The sequence below is a fragment of the Schistocerca americana genome, chromosome 4, assembly GCF_021461395.2.
Source record: "Schistocerca americana isolate TAMUIC-IGC-003095 chromosome 4, iqSchAmer2.1, whole genome shotgun sequence".
Classification (NCBI taxonomy): Eukaryota; Metazoa; Arthropoda; class Insecta; order Orthoptera; family Acrididae; genus Schistocerca; species Schistocerca americana.
In genome coordinates this window covers 292,473,937-292,491,154 of record NC_060122.1, presented here as the reverse complement: position 1 = coordinate 292,491,154, position 17,218 = coordinate 292,473,937, and the positions used below count along the sequence as shown (strand labels likewise).

Sequence of the window (17,218 nt, the reverse complement as noted above, 5' to 3'; positions counted from 1 at the left end):
ATTCGACTTTAGGATGCACGGGTCGATTAGTCCCAAATATTTCATAGTACATTATGTTTATTTACATTAAGGGTAGAATTTTGCGCAGAGCATAACTTAATCATAGCTAACACTTGGTTCAAGAATCATGAAAGAAGGTTGTATACATGGAAGAACCCTGGAGATACTAGAAGATATCAGATAGATTATATAATGGTAAAACAGAGATTTAGGAACCAGGTTTAAAATTGTAAGACATTTACAGGGGCAGATGTGGACTCTGACCACAATCTATTGGTTATGAACTGTAGATTAAAACTGAAGAAACTGCAAAAAGGTGGCAATTTAAGGAGATGGGATCTGGACAAAATGATTAAACCAGAGGTTGTACATAGTTTCAGGGAGAGCATAAGGGAACAATTGTCACAAATGGGGGAAAGAAATACAGTAGAAGAAGAATGGATAGCTTTGAGGGATGAAGTGCGAAGGCAGCAGAGGATAAAGTAGGTAAAAAGACGAGGGCTAGTAGAAATCCTTGGGTGACAGAAGAATACTGAATTTAATTGATGAAAGGAGAAAATATAAAAATGCAGTAAATGAAGCAGGCAAAAAGGAATACAAACGTCTCAAAAATGAGATCGACAGCAAGTGCAAAATGGCTAAGCAGGGATGGCTAGAGGACAAAAGTAAGGATGTAGAGGCTTACCTCACTAGGGGTAAGATAGATACTGCCTACAGGAAAATTAAAGAGACCTTTGGAGAAAAGAGAACCACTTGTATGAATATCAAGGGCTCAGATGGAAACCCAGTTCTAAGCAAAGAAGGGAAAGCAGGAAGGTGGAAGGAGTATATAGAGGGACAATACAAGGGCGATGTTCTTGAGGACAATATTATGAAAATGGAAGAGGATGTAGATGAAGATGAAATGGAAGATATGATACTGCATGAAGAATTTGATAGAGCACTGAAAGACCTAATTCGAAACAAGGCCCTGGGAGTAGACAACATTCCATTAGAACTACTGACAGCCTTGGGAGAGCCAGTTCTGTCAAAACTCTACCATCTGGTGAGCAAAATGTATGAGACAGGCGAAATACCCTCAGACTTCAAGAAGAATATAATAATTCCAATCCCAAAGAAAGCAGGCGTTGACAGATGTGAAAATTACCGAACTGTCAGTTTAATAAGTCATGGCTGCAAAATACTAATGCGAATTCTGTAGAGACAAATGAAAGAACTGGTAGAAGCTGACCTCGGGGAAGATCAGTTTGGATTCCGTAGAAATATTGGAACACGTGAGGCTATACTGACCCTACGACTTATCTTAGAAGCTAGATTTAGAAAAGGCAAACCTACGTTTCTAGCATTTGTAGACTTGGAGAAAGCTTTTGTCAATGTTGACTGGAATAATCTCTTTCAAATTCTGAAGGTGGCAGGGGTAAAATACAGGGAGCAAAAGGCTATTTACAATTTGTACAGAAACCAGATGGCAGTTATAAGAGTAGAGGGACATGAAAGGGAAGCAGTGGTTGGGAAGGGAGTGAGACAGGGTTGTAGCCTCTCCCTGATGTTATTCAATCTGTATATTGAGCAAGCAGTAAAGAAAACAAAAGAAAAATTCGGAGTAGGTATTAAAATCCATGGAGAAGAAATAAAAACTTTAAGGTTCGCCGATGACATTGTAATTCTGTCAGAGACAGCAAAGGACTTGGAAGAGCAGTGTCTGGAAGGGAGGATATAAGATGAACATCAACAAAAGCAAAACGAGGATAATGGAATGTAGTCGAATTAAGTCGGGTGATGCTGAGGGAATTAGATTAGAAAATGAGACACTTAAAGTAGTAAAGGAGTTTTGCTATTTGGGGAGCAAAGTAACGGATGATGGTCGAAGTAGAGAGGATATAAAATGTAGACTGGCAATGGCAAGGAAAGCGTTTCTGAAGAAGAGAAATTTGTTAATATCGAGTATAGATTTAAATGTCAGGAAGTCGTTTCTGAAAGTATTTGTATGGAGTGTAGCCATGTATGGAAGTGAAACATGGATGATAAATAGTTTGAACAAGAAGAGAATAGAAGCTTTTGAAATGTGGTGCTACAGAGGAATGCTGAAGATTAGATGGATAGATCACATAACTAATGAGGAAGTATTGAATAGGATTGGGGAGAAGAGGAGTTTGTGGCACAACTTGGCAAGAAGAAGGGATCGGTTGGTAGGACATGTTCTGAGGCATCAAGAGATCACCAATTTAGTAATGGAGGGCAGCGTGGAGGGTAAAAATCGTAGAGGGAGACCAAGAGATGAATACACTAAACAGATTCAGAAGGATGTAGGCTGCAGTACGTATTGGGAGATGAAGAAGCTGGCACAGGATAGAGTAGCATGGAGAGCTGCATCAAACCAGTCTCAGGACTGAAGACCACAACAACAACAACAAGGGTGAAATGCCAGCCCCCCACAGATCTTCCTGTACTTCACACCACAACTGGACTATGGTATGATCATGGCACTGTATTGATGTATCAAGAAACTGTGAGTATTCATTTGAACATGTTGGGACTGGAAATCAGGATGTGAAGATAATAGGTTTTCTTGGAATCCATGGCTGAGAAGTTTAGTAATTCATATCCATTTCTTTCATTTCTATGGGCTCAAACCACATGTCTATAAAGACAGTTTGAGGAAATACAGCCTCCACTTGTGTAGCATCTTCAGAAGGTGTAGACATGAGGAACAGTCAGTTTTGGACCTTGTATGGAACTTGTGCAGTGATTTCTTCAGGATGCTATAATGCTTGCAGGGCACTGCAACAGCTGTATCCAGCACAGCTTATCACTACCATATTTCAGAAAGTATCAGTGTGTAGTTCATGCAGGACTTTTTGCCTGCCAGATCTGACTTAATCCCCCTTCAATAGAACAATGTGAACACATGAAGAGTGGTACGCGTAACTTGAATAGCCATGACAGCTGATGACAACCAATGATGTGTCTCACAACATTACACAATCCTGGCGTGTTTGACAACGCTGTATGCTCACTGCTGGGAATGGCATTAAAATCACATAATTAGGCTCAGGCCAGAGTAGTTGATGATGTGTTGTGCGCAGCTGACCATCACATTTGTGGCACCAGGAAGGGAAGCAGATAATGAGATTTCACTTACTGTGCATGTACTGTATAGTAGCAAGAGCACAAGATTAAATTTGTAGGTGATATGGCAGTACACAGGGTGCAAAATTTAGACACAGAGCTGCTACCTCTGGTAACAACAACAGCTGGGCCTCGAGTACAATTAAGCTAGACTGACACATTCGGCTACATCACTCAATGCTACTTCAACTCTGCTCCAAAGTTCATCACTCCTAGAGGCTGATGAGTGGTGGTGCCCCAGTCTCTCGGCAACTTATGGCCAGATGTTTTTGATGGGCGGCTGATCTGGAAAATGTTCTGGCCAGGGCAATAGTCAAACACTATCTGCATCAAGGTAGGTCAGGACAATACAGACAACATGTGATCTCATGTTATCTTATTGAAAGATAATGTCATGGAGAAAATGATGATATGTCACAGCCACCAGACTCAGCAGTCAGCACGGTAACGGGTGCTGTCCAAAGTACCAGCTGTGTAAACTGGTGGTAGTAGTGCTGTGAATCTAATGGCACCTCAAATCACTACGTCAGGCAAATGTCAATGCTGAATACAATTTGGAATCATTCATTGTTCTCAGAATCTCTACACACAGATACATCCATCATAATACTGTATATGCAGAACAGGAACTCATCTGAAAATATGATGTGTTGCCTATCCTGGGTCCAGTGCTGTCGTTAGGTGCACAACTGCCTTCACACCTCTCTGTGCTGCTGTTTTAAGGGAAGTGGCAACAGTGATTTCTATGTTGACAGTCCTTGGGGCTCGACACGTTGTTTATGTGGACACCTGTCTTACAGGAAAGAAGCCCATTTCGTGACGAATTACATGACATGGCTGTTTGATCCTGCATGTGTAAATGAATGATACGTCTGTCCTCTTGGACACTAGTTGCAAGGGCCACTGAGATCTTTCACGGCATTGAGTTGGCTGTTCTAAACACATCAATTCCACACTCACGCGGCAGCTGCTGGATCTTGACCATTGAGAGCAATCACATCATTGCACTGTAAATTGCAGTCTCTATACACCATGATTGCGCCACTCTCTAATTCCAACAAGTCCGGTCTGATGTTTCTACTGCTTACTATACATGAGGCATTATGCAATCTTTGCTTATACACAGAATTTGTATAAGGTTATTTCTATCTCCTTTGTGCAGTTGTGCTGAAATGTTAAAAATTTGCACATCCAAGCAAGTAGTACAGTTCAAGCTCATTTCATGTTTGTTGCATACGGTCTTCACAGTGCAGCAGTTCTAACAACCAGCAGTGTGTATTTATTCTAACACACATTTAACAAACTATAATTTGCATATGGTTGTTGTTATTCATTCTTAGAACCTTACCTCATCAGCATAACTCAAAAGATGGGTTGAAAAGATACATTACTTAATTTAAAAAAATATATATTCATTGCATGTACAGCCTACAGTCCCTCAAAGTTTGTGGCTATGAGGTCGTGAAACATCCTTGTGGCACAAAAAACACAAACTGTGCTCTGTTGCACCTGGATATTTATTGGCTGCTGAAGTTCTTTTCATCCATAACACTTCCAGTTTTTTTCCCTTTCCTCTCTCGGGTGAATGACTTATTCATATGGCTAATAACAGAAATAATGACAGGTTCTATTTAGTGTTTTGCAGTCTGGTGACACATCTATAGACTTGTGGATCATGAGTTTCATCACTTGGAAACAAAATCCAAGTTTATTGGATGATGGTCCAGACTTGTGATAAGATTCATGATTTCCTAGGTGATAGAACTCAATATATTAACCTTAACAGAACAAAATCAATGAATGTAAATTTAATTTTGGTAGTACTCCAAGGCAGTGATAATTACATTGTACTTGATTTACGTCATTACCAAACTAGTGCATAAAGTTATAAGCTCTGTGAAGCTATTCACTCACGCTATTGTCTTTAAGAATGTTAAACAACAGAAGACTGTAGTGAAACGCAGGAAGATCTGCAGAGGATCAGTGATTGGTGCTTATAAATAGGTTAAGATATCCAGTACTATCAGTTAAGTGAGGTTTACTGTAGCATGTTCCAAAAAGAAAAAGGCAACATATTATTTCCTTCCACATACATCTCAAGAAGTAACCACAATAAAAAAATAGAAAATTTATGTCACATGAAGAGGTTTATCAATACTTGTTGTTCCTACACACCATGCATGATTAAAACAAGGATGAGGAGAAATAGTTGTACTCTCCATCAGATATGGTAAGGTGGCTTGCACAGTATAATGTAGACATGGATGAAACTGAAATGACTGATGAAGACTGGGAGTGTTTATGTTGATAAGGGAGACAGCAGCCATTCTTCCAGATTTCCTTAGTACGCTGGGGTGCACTTTTTTGTAACTTCATTGAAAACATTTGATGCAGACATCAGTTGTAACGTGGCACAGGTCTAAATTATATTCTGTTTCAACCCTCTACCTCTGATTGTTGTCAGATGTTACAGTTAGAAGTGGATCCACTTTATGAGGTCACCATGGGGTAATCTTCTTTACATATAATTGACACTCATAGGATGAAATGTGAATATGAGGTTTCACTATGTCTTTCATTATCGGATGCTTTTCCTGTGAGGTATAATGTGACCGTCACTAAAAGGAAGCAGTACAGCCACTGTGCAGAGATGTAGCGACCAGCAGGCGGGCATCAGCATACAGTCGAAATGCTTAAAAGGGCTCCAGGATGACCATGACCAAATGCCACCTGTTTGCAGCTACTGATCATCACTAGCCCTGGGAATGAACAGTCTCCTGGGGTGAGTGAGACCCATCATCTGTATGACATAAACATTGTCAGCTTCTCAGATCTTAAAGCCGCTACTTCTCATCTGAGTAGTTTGTAGCTTGTCAACTGGCCTCATACGGGTCGGTAAACTCTGCCTCAGTCCTCCCACCAATGGAAAATCCCTGGCAGTTCTGGCTATTGGGCATGGGTCATCTGCATGGAGGTCAGCTCTGCTGATCAATTATCAAAGTGGACATAGTATATATGACACACATACAACAATCCCAAAATACTCTCTACATTTTAACGTCATGGATTTGTAATTTCTGATTACGTTTTGAGTAAATTGATCAGCATATTGAGAGTATAAAAACAGTTTTAAACTAAGCTGACATGTGGTGATAAATTAGTACACTGAGCTGATAAAAGTTATGGGATACCTCCTAATATCATGCCAAATCCCTTTTTGAACAGCGTAGTGCAGCAGTTTGACAGCCGCTGCAGAAAAATTGAGTCATGCTGCCTCTATAGCTGTCCATAATTGTCAAAGTGTTGCTGGTGCACGATTTTGTGCATGAACTGACCACCTATAAATGTTCGATAGGTAGCCAAATCACTCACTCGAATTGTCCAGAATGTTCTTCAAACTGATCACGAACAGTTGTGGATCTGTGACATGGCACATTGTCGTGCATAAAGATTCCATTGTTGTTGCAGAACATGAAGTCCGTGAATGGCTGCAAATGGTCTCCAATAGCCAAACATAACCACTTCCAGTAAACGATTGGTTCAGTTGGACCAGAGGATCAAATCCATTCCATGTAAACACAGCCCACACCATTACATAGCCACCCCCAGTTTGCACAGTGCCTTGTTGACGACTCGGGTCCATTGCTTCACGGGGTCTGTGCCACACCGGAACCCTACCACCAGCTCTTTCCAACTGAAATTGAGACTTATCTGACCACACCAAGGTTTTCCAATCATCTAGGGTCCAATCAATATGGTCATGACCCGACGAGAGGTACCGCAGGCGATGTCGTGCTGTTAGCAAAGCTACCATATGTCTGCTGCCATAGCCCATTAATGCCACATTTTGCTGTACTATTCTAATGGATGCGTTCATCGGACATTCCACATTGATTTTTTGCAGTTCTTTCATGCAGTATTGCTTGTCTGTTAGCACTGATAACTCTATGTAAATGCCGCTACTCTCAGCTATTAAATGAATACCATCGGCTACTGCACTGTCAGTGGTGAGAGGTAATGCCTGAAATCTGGTATTTTCAGCATACTGTGTATCTCGGAAACTGAATTCCCTAATGATTTCCGAAATGGTATGTCCCATGCATCTAGCTCCAGCTGTCATTCCATGTTCAAAGTTTGTTAATTCCCATTGTGTGGCCATAATCACATTGGAAACATTTTCATATGAATCACATGAGCGAAAATGACAGCTCCGCCAATGCACTGTCCTTTTGTATCATGTTTACATGTTACTACTGCCATCTGTATACATACATATTGCTGTCCCATGACTTTTGTCACCTCAGTGTATAAATTTTTGTATCAGGGCTGGGTTACATATAAGTGTTTCAATCCCAAAAGCTAACTACTCTTATGTGAAGTGCAACTGCATTGCAGGATACAAATTCATATTCATTTATTTTTAATCTTTCATTCCCAGATTGTGAGAGCAGGGAGGGCTGCTGTAGCCCTTCATCTTTTTCAGTCAAATATTCCAACAGGTTGAGGGTGGGCCAGAGGCAATCCCGACTAGCAATATTTGGGAGCGGGTTTCCAGTTTTGACATTCACCTGATAACCAAGGAAAATCTCCCAAAATCTTTATTCAGATTGGAGAATCAGAAATTATTTACTCCCTATGGATGTTGAAGGATAGTGTTGTATGTAAGTAACGTAGCATGCGAGAGAGACAGTCGCAAATTGCATATTCACAAGGTACAAGTACAACTGAATAGGTCTGGATACTAATGCAGCTCATCAGAAGATATCATTGCCACTACTTGTCAAGGATGCAAATTTTGTACTCATTAGGAATTCACACAAACTACTACTTGTGAATCATGATATTAAACTTCCAGCAAATGGCAATGGTTGTAGGCAATTACTAATCAACTGACATCATGTAGCAACAATAGCAGCATAAAGCAGCATCAAAAAAATCATTAAGCATGTCCATATGCAATTTTTCTCAGAGACAAGCAGTATGTAATGCTTTTACAAGACAGTGGACAGGAGAGGTTAAGATTCATGCACTGCTGCACACCTCCCTTGTTGCATTCAGTTCAGGAGCCACTCTGAGCCATAACCAAGTGAGGTGACACAGTGGTTATAGCACTTGGTTCTCATTCACAGCCAGCCATCCACATTTATATTTTCCATAGTCTCTGAAATCAGATACTGGATTGTAAGGCGTACCCACGAGCAGATATCGACTCAGATAACAATATAGTAGTGATGAAGAGTAGGCTGAAGTTCAAGACATTAGTCAGGAAGAATCAATACGCAAAGAAGTGGGATACGGAAGTACTAAGGAATGACGAGATACGTTTTAAGTTCTCTAACGCTATAGATACAGCAATAAGGAATAGCGCAGTAGGCAGTACAGTTGAAGAGGAATGGACATCTCTAAAAAAGGCCATCACAGAAGTTGGGAAGGAAAACATAGGTACAAAGAAGGTAGCTGCGAAGAAACCATGGCTAACAGAAGAAATACTTCAGTTGATTGATGAGAGGAGGAAGTACAAACATGTTCTGGGAAAATCAGGAATACAGAAATACAAGTCGCTGAGGAATGAAATAAATAGAAAGTGCAGGGAAGCTAAGATGAAATGGCTGCAGGAAAAATGCGAAGACATCGAAAAAGATATGATTGTTGGAAGGACAGACTCAGCATACAGGAAAGTCAAAACAACCTTTGGTGACATTAAAAGCAACGGTGGTAACATGAAGAGTGCAACGGGAATTCCACTGTTAAATGCAGAGGAGAGAGCAGATAGGTGGAAAGAATACATTGAAAGCCTCTATGAGGGTGAAGATTTGTCTGATGTGATAGAAGAAGAAACAGCAGTCGATTTAGAAGAGATAGGGGATCCAGTATTAGAATCGGAATTTAAAAGAGCTTTGGAGGACTTACGATCAAATAAGGCAGAAGGGATAGATAACATTCCATAAGAATTTCTAAAATCATTGGGGGAAGTGGCAACAAAACGACTATTCACGTTGGTGTGTAGAATATATGAGTCTGGCGACATACCATCTGACTTTCGGAAAAGCATCATCCACACAATTCCGAAGACGGCAAGAGCTGACAAGTGCGAGAATTATCGCACAATCAGCTTAACAGCTCATGCATCGGAGCTGCTTACAAGAATAATATACAGAAGAATGGAAAAGAAAATTGAGAATGCGCTAGGTGACGATCAGTTTGGCTTTAGGAAAAGTAAAGGGACGAGAGAGGCAATTCTGATGTTACGGCTAATAATGGAAGCAAGGCTAAAGAAAAATCAAGACACTTTCATAGGATTTGTTGACCTAGAAAAAGCGTTCGACAATATAAAATGGTGCAAGCTATTCGAGATTCTGAAAAATGTAGGGGTAAGCTATAGGGAGAGACGGGTCATATACAATATGTACAACAACCAAGAGGGAATAATAAGAGTGGATGATCAAGAACTAAGTGCCCGTATTAAGAAGGGTGTAAGACAAGGCTGTAGCCTTTCGCCCCTACTCTTCAATCTGTACATCGATGAAGCAATGATGGAAATAAAAGAAAGGTTCAGGAGTGGAAATAAAACACAAGATGAAAGGATATCAATGATACGATTCGCTGATGACATTGCTATCCTGAGTGAAAGTGAAGAAGAATTAAATGATCCGCTGAACGGAATGAACAGTCTAATGAGCACACAGTATGGTTTGAGAGTAAATTGGAGAAAGACGTAGGTAATGAGAAGTAGTAGAAATGAGAACAGCGAGAAACGTAACATCAGGATTGATGGTCACGAAGTCAATGAAGTTAAGGAATTCTGCTACCTAGGCAGTAAAATAACCAATGACGGACGGAGCAAGGAGGACATCAAAAGCAGACTCGCTATGGCAAGAAAGGCATTTCTGGCCAAGAGAAGTCTACTAATATCAAATACCGGCCTTAATTTGAGGAAGAAATTTCTGAGGGTGTACGTCTGGAGAACAGCATTGTATGGTAGTGAAACATGGACTGTGGGAAAACCGGAACAGAAGAGAATCAAAGCATTTGAGATGTGGTGCTATAGACACATGTTGAAAATTAGGTGGACTGATAAGGTAAGGAATGAGGAGGTTCTACGCAGAATCGGAGAGGAAAGGAATATGTGGAAAACACTGATAAGGAGAAGGGACAGGATGATAGGACATCTGTTAAAACATGAGGGAATGACTTCCATGGTACTAGAGGGAGCTGTAGAGGGCAAAAACTGTAGAGGAAGACAGAGATTGGAATACATCAAGCAAATAATTGAGGATGTAGATTGCAAGTACTACTCTGAGATGAAGAGGTTAGCACAGCAAAGGAATTCATGGCGGGCCGCATCAAACCAGTCAGTAGACTGATGACCAAAAAAAAAAAAAAAAAAAAAAAAAAGTCTCCTCAAGTTGATGAAGACCTTATCATTGATGGGATGTTAAATCTTAATCCTCCTTCCTTCAAAACTACAGACTTACAGAGATGAGCCAAGCATCGCTGGCCATGCTGGAAGAGACTATTTGTCTTCCTCTGTTGGTAACCAAAAGGCAAATCAACTTCATATACTTGTAATGCAGAATGTATGCCTGGTCTATCAGGACTTATCATAATTGAACATTTGCAGTGTTAGATGCTTAGAAACTGTACTGTGCAACTATATGAGCTAAACAGCCATAGAAAATGTTACTATCTGGGCAATAATTATTTTTAATTACACAGAAATTATTTATCTTTATGTGCTCCTGAAACACTTTTCAAATTATTGAGTCTTTATTTTCTTTGTTAGTCTTGCAACTTACAGTAGATGAGATTTGTAAGCAGGCAACACTAGAAACAGAGCATGGAAATGTTGTTAACTTACAATTATCATCCACTTCTTTGCTGTCGTTGTCTTCTGCATAATGAATTCTGTCTAAGCTGCATGTCTGCTTGGAATGTTTGCCATCAAATGGTAACACTGTTGCTTGTCCACTGTAGCCAAGGTCAATGATCTGCCCCAGTATAAACCCCTCCACGGGGTCAGGAACCCACACTTTCTGCTTCTCCATGCTGTTCATTGCTTCACACCTACAAGCATAAGAATGACACACGTAAGTAACTGTTACATTTATCAAATGTGAGGAGGAAGACTTGACAGGCATCATTTATTTATTTATTTTGGCTTTAGGCAACAATGAGCAAACAGCAAGCAACAGTTAAAACTGCACAGAGTTAACATAAAACTTAGAGTTAAAGTAAACTGACAGAATAAGCTCAGCCTTGTGGATAGTACAATATACAAAACTAAGGAGATTACATTATGTAAGATACTATTCTTAGAATAGTTTCATATGGAGCAGCTTATTCAAGATTGTGTGGGTCTGTAGATACAAATGTAGCTTCTATATTAAAAAGTATACTAAGATGTGACAGTTTCTGCCCTTATGTACAATTATATGTTCTTAATTCAAAAAATTACTTGAACCAAGTGGACTTATAGTAAAAATTTCAAAACTGTGTAACAGCTTCTTTTAAGTATTCCGGTATCACATTGTATTCATTCACATCAAATCTGCAGAGTACGGATGTAACACACCTATGTAGGGAAAACTACTTGAAACCAGTTTGCTGCATAGTACTTGTTATGCTTTCTTTTACTTTGTGTGTGCCAGTATTATATGATTAAGATTGGCCACAACAGTATTATATGATTAAGATTGGCCACATCAGGTTGGTCCTAATCGCAATTTTCAGAAAGTAAAATTCTTATTTGATGTGACTGTGCAGAGTAAACTCTGTGTCATTTTGCCTTGCTTCTTTGACGGTCCCAATATATCCAATATATATCTGTCAGTTTGCTTGAAGAAGTTTGGATTTTTCAATTTCTGCGAAACACTATGAGCGTTCACGAGTATCAATATGACAAAATATGTACATGAAATGTATTCGCAGTTGTGAAAATGGACAACTATCACCTGTATAATGGAATCATGACAACAAACATTTGTGCAGGCTGGGACTCGACCCTGGATTTCCCACTTATTGCGAGTGGTTTCTGAACAGGAAGCAAATTAAATAAAACATATTTATCTGTAAAAGCATCAAAACAATGTAAAGGCTTCCCTTCCACCAGACACAACACCCGAGCAAATGTGCAAAAATCTTTCTTAAGAAAGGCCTGGCCACATTGTCCCCAGTACCACTACCAGGTAGAAGCGCACAAAAGGAAGGCGGAAGTCAAGGAGGAGGGGACAGTAGAGTTGGGGGAAATCCCAGCTTGGTCTGGTATATTGCATAAAAGAAAGGGGCATGTGTCCATGCGCCTAACCCATCATGGGGTACGGTATAGAGGGAGGGAGTCTCAGACATCATCTGGTGCGGGAGGGAGGGGGGGGGGGGGCAGTGCCGATCACATGTGATACCATCCAGCTGAGGGGAGATGATGTAAAGACCGTAGCAAATCATCGAGTAAAACTGAAGTGATATCAGGTGTTCCCCAGGGAAGCGTCCTGGGACCTCTGCTGTTCCTGATCTATATAAATGACCTGCGTGACAATCTAAGCAGTTCTCTTAGGTTGTTCGCAGATGATGCTGCAATTTACCTTCTAGTAAGGTCATCCGAAGACCAGTATCAGTTGCAAAGCGATTTAGAAAAAATTGCTGTATGGTGTGGCAGGTGGCAGTTGACGCTAAATAACGAAAAGTGTGAGGTGATCCACATGAGTTCCAAAAGAAATCCGTTGGAATTCGATTACTCGATAAATAGTACAATTCTCAAGGCTGTCAATTCAACTAAGTACCTGGGTGTTAAAATTACGAACAACTTCAGTTGGAAAGACCACATAGATAATATTGTGGGGAAGGCGAGCCAAAGGTTGCGCTTCCTTGGCAGGACACTTAGAAGATGCAACAAGTCCACTAAAGAGACAGCTTACACTACACTCGTTCGTCCTCTGTTAGAATATTGCTGCGCGGTGTGGGATCCTTACCAGGTGGGATTGACGGAGGACATCGAAAGGGTGCAAAAAAGGGAAGCTCGTTTTGTATTATCACGTAGTAGGGGAGAGAGTGTGGCAGATATGATACGCGAATTGGGATGGAAGTCATTAAAGCAAAGACGTTTTTCGTCGTGGCGAGATCTACTTACGAAATTTCAGTCACCAACTTTCTCTTCCGAATGCGAAAATATTTTGTTGAGACCAACTTACATAGGTAGGAATGATCATCAAAATAAAATAAGAGAAATCAGAGCTCGAACAGAAAGGTTTAGGTGTTCGTTTTTCCCGCGCGCTGTTCGGGAGTGGAATGGTAGAGAGATAGTATGATTGTGGTTCAACGAACCCTCTGCCAAGCACTTAAATGTGAATTGCAGAGTAGTCATGTAGATGTAGATGTAGATGAAGGTAGTTGGCAAAGAAGGTGCAGTAGTACGGTTAGTGCTCAATTTCTCTGTGGGAAGTTTGTAAGTACTGTCAAAAGTCAAGATAAAATGTATTGCCATCAGTATACAGGTAAGTGATCGTCCATCCCTTTGATCCAGTTTCCAGACGTCACTGGTGGTAGCACAAGTCAGGTGGTGGCCATCGTCATCCACTACGTGGCAAAGGGGTATGTCCAACAATCTGACTGCGTGACAATGTTGATTTGTGACGAATTTTCCACATGCGACGTGGTGCCATGTTATCCGGACATTGGAAGGAAGGAAAGGCTGGTGGATATGACACACAACCATGGTCCACTGCATTGATGGATGTTTGACGTTGTTGTGGGTTTGCCGTGAAGCAGTGGAAGTAGTGTGATATAGAAATCTTTGGTTTGAGGAAGGCGCGTGCTCAATAAGTGAGTGTGAGAGTAACCGAAGTCAACAATGAAATCAGAAATGTGCACCACATGGGGCGTGATATGACCTATTGGTACCGCCGGGGATATGTACGTGAGCATAAGAATGTCCAGAAACCTTTGTGTAAGGGAGGCATCCCCTGCTTGTGCATGGAGGGCATGTACAAGGATGCCGCTCAAAGTCACACATTGGCAAGGCCAAGGAGTGTGAGCATCTTTTAACGGACCTTATAGGGTGTACCAGCCATTAGAAAGTATCCAAACGCAACCTGGAGACTGCGACCCATAGTTGATGGCAGTGGGAGTATCTGTGTGATGTGGACCATCTTCTACCCCACATATTGACTGAGGTATCCGACACGTTGTAAAGAATTGAGTCATCGGAGGAGATCATGTTGAACTGCCATGAGGATGAGTTAGAGAGCATGCGGAAAACAGATGGCAGTGAAGTGTCACGCAGTGAAGGTCAAAATGATACCATGGTTTCATAGGTTCTGTACCCACGAGAGGGGTGATAAGTCATTGTGTGAGAGGTCATGTCCAATGGGCATCGACGAGGATTTAGCCACATTCATGGTAATGCCCACTTAAGTTCCGTGCGTTGACATCACATCAACTATCATTAGGCTATATAGCATGACACAGCCAGACTCAAACTTCCGTATGTCATCAACCATATGTCTACAACCTGCACCAAAAAGAGGAAGAAGCACTTTCGAGAACAATTGACATCGGGAAAGTGGAAGCAAAATCAGACGACATAAAACAAATTGAAATTCTAATAGACAATTCGCGACTCAAGGAAGTAACAGAAGCGATAGAGAACTACTCTAAGACAAGCCGCTAATCCCAGGTACAAAAAAAGAGCAAAAAAATTGTTCAACACAGTGTCACAATCTAAGAAAAGGTACCTGAAAGCCTGCAACAACTAAAACGGCGTGCAGAAAACCTTACACTCCTCAGGTCTTACGCCGAAAAGCGAAATATATACGAGGATAATCCCAAAAGTAAGGTCTCCTATTTGTTTATAAGTACAGAACTCTGTTTGTGTTGTAGTTGGTCACACTGTTATGAAGAGTGCTTCACGCGCTGTGTGTAAACATGCGCACGCCGCGTTGAGGCGCGAAGTCTTGGCTTGGCAGCCGTTGAGAATGGAGCTCCCGTTGGATGTTAACGCCAAGTGCGAATTGTGCGCATTTATTCGGTTTTTGAACGCAAAGGGCACTGCGCCGATTGAAATCCATCGTCAATTGACGGAAGTGTATGGTGAGTTGTGCATGGATGTCAAAAATGTTCGTAAGCGGTGTAGAGAGCTTGCTGCTGGTCGGGCCGAAATTCACGACGAACAAAGGAGCGGGAGACCGTCAATTTCTGAGGAGACAGTGTTGAAGGTTGAGCAAAGAATGCGTGAAGATCGGCGGATCACCCTGGATCATCTCTGCACGTTGGTTCCTGAGGTTTCCCGAAGCACCGGTCACAGAATTTTAACGGAAACATTGAACTACCGGAAGGTGTGTGCAAGATGGGTACCACGCATGCTGCCTGAGGACCACATGTGGCAACGAGTTGATGCTTCCCCCGCGCATTTCTTCACCGCCTTGCAACCGAACAGGGCATCTTTCTGGACTCAATTGTCACAGATGACGAAACCTGGACGTAACACTTTACACCTGAGACCAAGCAAAAATCACGCCAGTGGCGGCATCCTCCTTCGCCAAAGCCGTGGAAATTCAAACACAGTCTGCCGGTACTGTGAGACTCTGAAAAAACTCGAACGGGCAATTCAGAACCGGAGAAGAGGAATGTTGAGCAAGGGCGGACACATTCTCGATGACAACGCTCGCCCACACATCGCTAGGCAAACCGTTGCTCTCCTGTAACAGTTTCAGTGGAACATAATCATCCACACACCCTATAGACCTGACTTGGCGTCCAGTGACTATCACCTGTTCCCTAGGTTAAAAGAACATTTGGCCGGAAAGCGATTCAGCTCCGACGACGAGGTGAAAGAAGATGTTCATAACTTTCTGAACTGCATGGCGGCGAGCTGGTATGACATGGGCATACAAAAACTGCCACAGCGTCTACAAAAATGCATCGACAGAAATGTTACTTATAAAAAAAATAGGAGACCTTACTTTTGCGATTACCCTCGTATAAGAATATCTTCTGTGTAAGAGAAGGAAAGAAACTAGTGAAGGAAGCCTCAAGAGATCCAAATGGTTCAAATGGCTCTGAGCACTATGGGACTCAACTGCCGAGGTCATTAGTCCCCTAGAACTTAGAACTAGTTAAACCTAACTAACCTAAGGACATCACAAACATCCATGCCCGAGGCAGGATTCGAACCTGCGACCGTAGCGGTCTTGCGGTTCCAGACTGCAGCGCCTTTAACCGCACGGCCACTTCGGCCGGCCAAGAGATCCATATATTGGGCTATGCCCCAGAAAACGAACTAAAACACATTACATCGATATGAAAATGTGGGAGACGCACTTCGATAACATATGAACAAGGAAGGACTAAAAGGGAGACCAGACGGCAGACAGGACACAATGCCACAACCAACTACGGAATGGGTCCCATTGGCCACAGAAGAGGTCAAATATGCCATTAACAGCACCAAGAACAAAAAAGCTGCACGCTCTGTGTAGTGGACTGGCCCGACAGCCAATCCACTATGACTGGTAGCCGAAAGGCACGCGTTTAAGCTCACGCAGACTGGCGTGAGGTCTGGAACAGGACAATGTCTTGAGAATTGCAAATAAAGTACGAAGATCTTGGAATACTTAACTTTAATCCATAATTGGAGAACATCGCTCTTGTTTATACACTCCTGGAAATTGAAATAAGAACACCGTGAATTCATTGTCCCAGGAAGGGGAAACTTTATTGACACATTCCTGGGGTCAGATACATCACATGATCACACTGACAGAACCACAGGCACATAGACACAGGCAACAGAGCATGCACAATGTCGGCACTAGTACAGTGTATATACACCTTTCGCAGCAATGCAGGCTGCTATTCTCCCATGGAGACGATCGTAGAGATGCTGGATGTAGTCCTGTGGAACGGCTTGCCATACCATTTCCACCTGGCGCCTCAGTTGGACCAGCGTTCGTGCTGGACGTGCAGACCGCGTGAGACGACGCTTCATCCAGTCCCAAACATGCTCAATAGGGGACAGATCCGGAGATCTTGCTGGCCAGGGTAGTTGACTTACACCTTCTAGAGCACGTTGGGTGGCACGGGATACATGCGGACGTGC

At 41.9% G+C, this 17,218-nt stretch overlaps 1 protein-coding gene across 6 annotated transcripts in view; it reads right to left on the bottom strand.

The window, feature by feature from the left end:
- Window positions 1-17,218, bottom strand: part of LOC124613949 (myosin heavy chain 95F) — a 400,236-nt gene that overhangs the window by 108,042 nt on the left and 274,976 nt on the right. For all 6 annotated transcript variants that reach the window (XM_047142716.1, XM_047142717.1, XM_047142712.1 and 3 more), the window contains one exon: window positions 10,988-11,193. In XM_047142716.1, the coding sequence (XP_046998672.1) occupies window positions 10,988-11,183 (196 nt within the window). In that variant the 5' untranslated portion in view covers window positions 11,184-11,193. The remainder of the gene's footprint in view (window positions 1-10,987; window positions 11,194-17,218) is intronic.